The sequence below is a fragment of the Rhincodon typus genome, chromosome 18 (assembly GCF_021869965.1).
Source record: "Rhincodon typus isolate 14 chromosome 18, sRhiTyp1.1, whole genome shotgun sequence".
Lineage (NCBI taxonomy): Eukaryota > Metazoa > Chordata > Chondrichthyes > Orectolobiformes > Rhincodontidae > Rhincodon > Rhincodon typus.
In genome coordinates, this window is record NC_063349.1 from 7,285,492 (window position 1) to 7,293,471 (window position 7,980).

The 7,980-nt window shown below is 46.6% G+C and overlaps 1 protein-coding gene across 1 annotated transcript in view; it reads right to left on the reverse strand.

The window, feature by feature from the left end:
• Positions 1–1,422, reverse strand: part of avpr2b.1 (arginine vasopressin receptor 2b, tandem duplicate, 1) — a 10,863-nt gene extending 9,441 nt beyond the window's left edge. The window contains exon 1 of the mRNA XM_020523039.2: positions 519–1,422. Coding sequence (XP_020378628.2) covers positions 519–1,422 — 904 coding nt within the window. The remainder of the gene's footprint in view (positions 1–518) is intronic.
• Positions 1,423–7,980: the final 6,558 nt, after the last annotated feature.

The following is a 7,980-nucleotide window of genomic DNA, read 5'->3' on the forward strand; positions in this document are numbered from 1 at the left end:
AAGGTCCTTTTGGCACTAATGGAATATCAGTTCTCCTTCCAATACTTAACCCTCGACCAAGGGCAACGATAATCAGCCCTAAACTATGGCAGTGCTGGGATCTTGCTGTGCGCCAATTCCCTGCTCGCTCCCTGCATCACTGCACTTTAAAAGTCATGCTTTGACCTCTGGGCGACTGGCAATGGCGAGAGGCGTTATGTGTCAATGCAAGCTCTTGTTCCCTGCAACCCATCCGAACACCACACTGACCGAGGGATTGCCCAGCACGGGGGTGTGCCCACTTACCCGAGGGCTTCGCGTGGAAAAGTCATACATGGATGAAATTCCCACCAACGCGTGCTCGCCCCATGCTGGCGTCGGTTTATTGAGCGAGTCGTGTTGGACTGAGGTTAAGTGATGGGGAGTTTGGGAAAGATTTGAATTGGAGGCACTGGGGAAAGTGGAACCAGTGTGCGCGCTCAGCGATATTTTCCTGGAAGGGAGGTGGGCTATTTGAGAAAATGAATGGCAGGACTCACCCTCATTGAGGTCACTGGGATACCAGGCGGTGCTAAGCTGCACTGTGAAGTAGGGAGCCCAACACAGCACATAGGCGAGCACGATGACCACAGCCATTTTCACCGTCTTGTTCATCGCCTTTGAGATGCAGTTAACGTTGCTGGCTCTGGAGTGCACTCCCTGGCTCTCTGTCAGCTCGGATTGCTGGTGAGTCTTGGTGTAAATGTTCAGTCGAATCACCGTGCAGATCTTGACCTGGCATATGGTGAGGACGACAGTGGGGATGAAGAAGATGGCCATGAAGATCCAGGTCACGTAAGCCTTGAGTCCCCAGGGCTGGATGAACTCGGCCCAGCATTGCAGCACCCCAGGGGCCACCTCGGTCCTGGAGAAGATGAAGAGTTGGGGGACGCTCAGGGCCAGGGAGAGGAGCCAGCTAGCTCCGATGGCCGGGTTGCAAAACGCCTTTCTCTTCTGGAAGGTCACCATGGGATAGCAAACGGCCTGGAAGCGGTCCACCGTCATCGCCACCGTCACGTAGGTCGAGGCGAACATACCGACCAGCTGCAGGTAAGCCACCGCCCTGCACAGCACATCTGGCCCCAGGAAGACCTCGGTGCTGTCCCAGATGAGCTGCGGGAGGACCTGGAAGACGGCGACCACCAGGTCGGCAATGCTGAGGTGCATGAGGAAGACGTACATGCGGCTCATTCTCCTTCTCCTGCTCCACAGGAGCCGGACCAGCACGCTGTTACCCACCGTGGCCGCTACAAAGATGATAGCCAGCACTGCAATCTCCGCTTGGGCCAACTGGTCGTCCCGCTTCGGGATGCCCCGGGACTCTAAGTCACCTGTGGCGTTCGGGGAGATGTACCACCCGCTGTGGATCGCAGCCTCATTCAGGACCAGGGACAAGTTCTTCATCGCTTCTTGAGATAACTTTATTCCTCTAACTCGGTGTGTGTGTGTGTGTGTTGGTGAGCGCTGGCGACCCTTTCCTCCTCAGCTCGACTGTGAGTGCCCAATATCCATCAATATGGTGTTGCAGTCCCTTCTCCCCATCCGTGATGTTGCAGCGCCGGGCAGCTCCTTCCGTCCCTTCCTCTCACCCAGGGCAGGATGCCAGCAGCTCTGAGGACCAATCATTTTAGTGCCCCCCACCCCCACCTCGATTCTCTTCTCCTGCGGCCGCGAAGGGGTTTTAGAGACACGGCTCCGGATCGAGAGGAAATTTCAGAGCCAAGATGTACCAATCGGCGCGCAGAGTAAACGGGTAATTTAAGCCCCCGGGAACCTCACCTCGGTGTGGGCTGGGGGATATGGGAGGTGGGGGTGGGGGGGAGGTTGGAAATCGCAGATTAACGGGAGAAAACGAACGGATTGATTGGGCACTAATTACTGTTGAATTTCGATCTCATTCCTGCTGATGAATCGCACTCCGGCAGGTTAGCTAGCAGTCCGTGGCATTGAGTTGGTCAGTTTCTTCTTCCCCGTGGGTTTCGCTTCAAATGCAGCCGAAGTGCTCGCAATAATGGCAAATGTACTCACTTTGACTCACGAAAGGTCTGCATTGTAATTTTCACATCTGTGGAAACGGGGTTCTACTTGCGCAGATCATTGCCACAAGTGTACAGCTGATTTCTGCTAAAGCTCCCCAAATAATGGAACTCGTATATCATCTCACTGATTGTGATCGTTTCCTTGCTTCCATAAAATTTTGGGAAATGAAATTAAAATGTTAACTGTGCGTGCGAATAGCCTTTTGCCTTCATCTGTTTTACGCTTCTCTAATGCAAGGATTTAATTCCTTCTTCTTAAAGCTTTTTGGATTACCACTGAGCTTCCGGACAAATATATATTATTGCAGGGACACCGGCCTCAACAAAGTCGGACAAGGCGAGTGGGAATAATGGGCAAACGAAGGATGGCTCAAGTATTACCGAGGAAACAATTTGCAAAACTAAAACCTAGCAAGTGCAGATTAAAATGCAACAGGTTAAGTGCGTGTGCATGCATGTCAGACAGAATTTACAGTGGATCTGGTGTCAGTCAGCGGGCACATTTGAGAGGATTGATTGCTTGTAACGTTATCACATTTAGTCCTTGGTCGTTTTTTTTCCTCCCAATCCTGATCTTGTCTGCAGCAACCCAGCAAAAAGCAAACGGTGGGTCTCTTTGACGGCGTTCCTCGTATTTTGATGAAAATAATTTTTTCCTTCTTCGACGTAAATGAGAAATCCCCCAGAAATGGTAACCACAAACCTAGCATCGACTGGCACAAAATCCCATCTGGTCCACTTACGTCCTTCGGACAAGGAAATCTGCTACAAAAACGAAGTTGCTGGAAAAGCTGAGCAGGTTTGGCAGCATCTGTGAAGGAAAAAAAGAGTTAACGTTTCGGGTCCGGTGACCCTTCCTCAGAACAGTTCTAAAGAAGGGTCACCACACCCGAAATGTTAACTCTGTTTTTTCCTTCACAATGCTGCCAGACCTGCTGAGCTTTTCCAGCAACTTCTGTTTTTGTTCCTGATTCACAACATCCGCAATACTTCCGGTTTTTATTAAGGAAATCTGCTATCCTTGCCTGGCCTGGCCTAGGTGTGACTGCACGACAACAATATGGTTAAGTCTTAACTGTCCTGTGAAATGACACTAGCAAGCCACTCAGTTCAAGGGCACTTAGATAAGGGTAACAAATGCTGGTCTTACCAGCAATACCACATCTCATTAAATAATAAATGTTTTTTAAAAAAGTACAGAACTAGACAATTACTGAAAAAGACATACTTTGACAAGTGTTTTCGTCTTGTACTCATCAGAACAATTCACAAGAATATCAACATAAAGCAGAACTACATTTTATACTGTATGAGACAGTTGGCAAGTGAACTCAGAATGGTAGAGATATGACCAGGCAGAATGCACCCTGAGTGGTGGAGGAAGCAGTCTTGGGGGCTGCTTTGTCCTGGATGGTGTCAAATGTCTTCAGTATTGTTGAAGTTGCACCCATCCAGGCAAGTGGGGAAAATTCCATCATACTTCTGACTTGTGCCTTGTCAGGAGTCAAGAGGTGAGTTACTCACTGCAGGCTTCCTAGCCTCTACCCTGTTCTTGCAGCCACAGGAATTATATGACTAGTCGAGGTCAGTTTCTGGGCAATGTTAACTCCCGGGGTGTTGAGAGAGGGAGATTCATTGATGGTGATTCCATTGTATGTCAAGAGGTGATGATTAGTTTCTCTCATGTAGGAGAAGGGTATTGTCTGGCATTTTGTGTGTCCAAATGTTACTTTTCACTAGTCAGCCCAAGCCTGAATATTACACAGGTCTTCCTGCATTTGGATGTGGACTGCATCAATATAAGGAGTTGCAGATGGTACTGAGATTGTGCAATCATCAGTAAACATCTGACTTTATGACAGAGGGAAGGTAATTAATGAAGCTGATGAAGATGTCCTTGAGCTGAGATGACTATCTTCAATCATCAGAGCCACCTTCCTATGTGCTAGATATGACTCCAAGCACTGGAGAGTTTTTCCTAATTCCTATTGACTCCAGCTGTGCTACAGCTCCTCGATGCCATATTCAGTCAAATGCAGCCTTGATATCAAGGACTGTCAATCCCACCTCACCTCTGCAATTCAGCGCCTTTGTCTATGCTTAGACCAAGGTTGTATTGAGGTCAAGTACTGAGTGGCCTTAGCAGAACCCAAATCAAGTGTCAGTGAGCAGGTTAGTGCTGCTTGATAGCACTGTTCATGCCACTTTCCATCACTTTACTGATTATCAAGCATAGACTGATTGGGCACTAATTGGCCAAGTTGTATTTGTCCTGCTTTTTGTGTACAGGGCATACCTGGGCAATTTTCTACATTACTGGATAGATTGTATCAGCATTGTAGCTGTACTGGAACAGCTTAGCTGGAGGTGTTGAAAGTTCTGGAACACAATTCTTCAGGACTATTGCCAGAGTATTGTCAGACACCATAGCCTTTGCAATATTCAATGCCTCCAATTGTTTCTTGGTATCATGCAGAGTGAATAGAACTGGCTGAAGATTGGCATTTGTAATATTGGGAACTGCTGAAGGAGACTGACATGGATCATCCACTCGGCACTTCTGCCTGAAGATTCATACAAATTCTTGAGCCTTCTCTTCTGCACTGATGTGCTGGGCTCCCCATAATTGAGGATGGGCATGGATGTTTGTGGACCATCCTCCTCCAATGAGTTGTTTAATTGCACTACCATTGATGACTAGATTCAGGATTACAGAGTTTAGGACTGAACTGTTGGTTGCAGACTCGCTTAGCTCTGTCTGTCATTTGCTGCTTATGCTGTTTGGCACATCTAAAGTCCCATTCTGTAGCTTCACCAGGTTGACATCTTATTTTTAGGTATACCTGGTGCTGCTCTTGACAAGCCCTTCTGTAATCTTCATTGATCTCCTAGCTTGATGGCAATGGTAGAGTTGGGAATATGCTGGACCATGAGGTTGCAGATTGTGTCGGTGTATAATTTCCACGTTGCTGATAGCCCACAGTGCTTCATGGAGTTTTGGGTTGCTACCTTTGTTCAAAGTCTATCCCACTTAGCATGATGATAGTGACACATGACATGATGGAAGGTATTCTAAATGTGAAGACAACTTCATCTCCACAAGCATCATGCACTAGTCATTTCGTGTTCAGAGGCAACTGTGGTAGGCAGATTGGTGAGGATGAGGGCAAGTATGTTAACCCATCTTGTTGGATCCTTCACTACCTGTTACAGACCCAGATTAACAGCTATATCCTTTAGAACTTGACCAGCTCATCAGTAGTGATGTTGCTGAGCCACTCTTAGTGGTGGATATTCAAGTACCCCACCCAGAGTGTATTCTGCACTCTTGCCACACTCAGCACTTCCTCTAAGTGCTGTTCAACATGGACTGGTCCTGATTCATCAGCTTGGGAGGGGAGAGGGCAGTATGTGGTATTCAGCAGGAGGTTTCCTTGCCCATGTTACACCTGAACCGTGAAATTTCATAGGGGCCAGAATCAATGTTGAGGACTCATAGAGCAGCTCCCTTCCAATTGTATGGCACTGTGTTGGCACCTCTGCTGGGTCTATCCTGTTGGTAGGATAAGACATACCCAGGGAGGGTGATGGTATTGTCTAGGATTTTGTGTGAAAGGCATGATTCTATGTAAAAGACTCTTTCAATTTTTGCATTTGCCCCTATCCCCCATGTAAATAAGGAACATTTTGCAGGATTAACAGGGCTGTGCTTACCATTGTTGTGCCCAGTGCCTTTTCTATTGCCAGTTGGCCCATCCAGTTCCATTCCTTTTTCCCTTTATGGGAGTTGATCCAACTGAATGGTATGCTGGGCCATTTCAGAGGGCAGTTAAGAGTCAAGACTTTGCTGTGGGTCTGAAGTCACGTGTAGGCTAGACCAGAGGAGAAAAGCAGCCTCCTTCCCTAAAGGATATTTGCGATTGAATCTTAAATAACTTAATAATTCAGTCTCTACAGTTAAGAATTCCACAAATTCATTGCCTCCAAGAGAGGAAATTGCTCCTTGTCAATTGTAAATGGTTGATCTCTTTCTCTGAGATTATGCCCTCTGGTCCTAAATGCTTCTAACTCCCCACATTTATCCTGTCAAACCCTCTAAGAATTTTATATTTCAATAAGGTCTCCTCTCATTTTACTAAATTTCAATGAGTACAAGCCCAACTGACTCAATCTTTCCTCACAAGAAAATCCTTCCAGCCCAGGATCAACCTAGTGAAACTTCTCTGGACTGTCTCCAAAGCTAGGACTTTTTTTCTTTGATAAGGGACCAAAACTGTTCATGGTATACTAGCTGTGGTCTGACCAGTGCCTTGTACAGTTTTAGCCAGACTTCCCTAATTTTCGTACTCTTTGAAATAAAGGCCAACAATCCAGTTGCCTATTGTGTTCTGTTGATTAACCAATGATTCTCATATTGGTGGTTGGGAAACGATTGGAGAGAATTCTTGGGGGTAAGATCTATGCGCATTTGGAAAAGCATGGTCTAATTAGGGACAGTCAGCATGGCTCTGTGCAGGGCAGTTCATGTCTTACTAATTTGACCAAATTTTTCAACGAGGTGACAAAGGTGATTGATGAGAGTACAGCAGTGGATGTTGTCTACGTGGATTTTACTAAGGCTTTCAACAAGCTCCTTCATGGTAGGCTCATCCAGAAGTTTAAGATGCATGGGATCCGCCGTGACTTGGCCACTTGGATTCAGAATTGGCTTGACCGTAGAAGGCAAAGGGTAGCGGTGGAAGGGTGTTTTTCAGGATGAAGGTCCATGACTAGTGGTTTTCCACAGGGATCCATACTAGGACCTCTGCTGTTTTTGATATATATAAATGACCTGAATGAAAACATAGAATGATGGGTTAGTAGGTTTATGGATGTCAAGAAGATTGGTGGAGTTGTGGATAGTATAGAGGATTGTCAAAGGATACAGTGGGATATAGATCAGTTGGAGATATGGGCAGAGAAATGGCAGATGGAGGTTAATCAATGTAAGTGTGAGGTACTGCACTTTGGGAGATCAAATGTTAAGGAAAACTATACTATTACTATTGATTTTATTATCACGTGTACTGAATACAGTGAAAAGCTTTGTTTACGAGCAGTACAGGCAGATCACAGCAAGCAAAGGATGTACAGATCTAAAAGACATAGAGGCATACACATTCCATTGCAGGCCATCTTATGTGAGGATAGAGTCCATTCAACAGTCTGATAATGGCCGGAAAGAAGCTGTTCCTGATCTGCCTGTGCATGTGCTCAGGCTTCTGTATCTTCTGCCTGATGGAAGAGGTTGTAAGAGGTCATTACCAGGGTGCGATGGATCTTTGATGATGTTGGCCGCCTTTCCACGGCAGCGAGCTGTGTAAATAGAGTCCATGGATGAAAGGTTGGCTTCTGTGATGGTCTGGGCTGTGCACACCACCTTCTGCAGTTTCTTAAGGTCCTGGGCAGAGCAGTTGCCATACCAGGCTGTTATGCACCCAGACAGTATGCTTTCAATGGTGCATCTGTAGAAGTTGGTGAGGGACCTTATGGACATGCCAAATTTCCTGAGCCGCCTGAGAAAGAAGAGGTGTTGTTGTGCCTTCTTGACTGTTGCATTTACGTGGGAAGTCCAGGACATTGGTTATCGTCACTCCAAGGAACTTGATGCTGTCCACCCTCTCAACCTCAGTTCTGTTGATGTAGATGGGGGCGTGTTCGCCTCCTTTCTTTCCGCAGTTGATGATCAGTTCTTTAGTTTTGCAAACATTGAGAGATAGATTGTTTTCATTGCATCATAGTATACAGTTAATGGCAGGACCCTGAACAACATTGATGTACAGAGGGATCTTGGGGTTCAAGTCCATAGTCCCTGAAAGTGGCCACACAAGTAGATAGGGTGGTAAAGAAGGCATATGGCATGCTTGCCTTTATTGGTCATGGA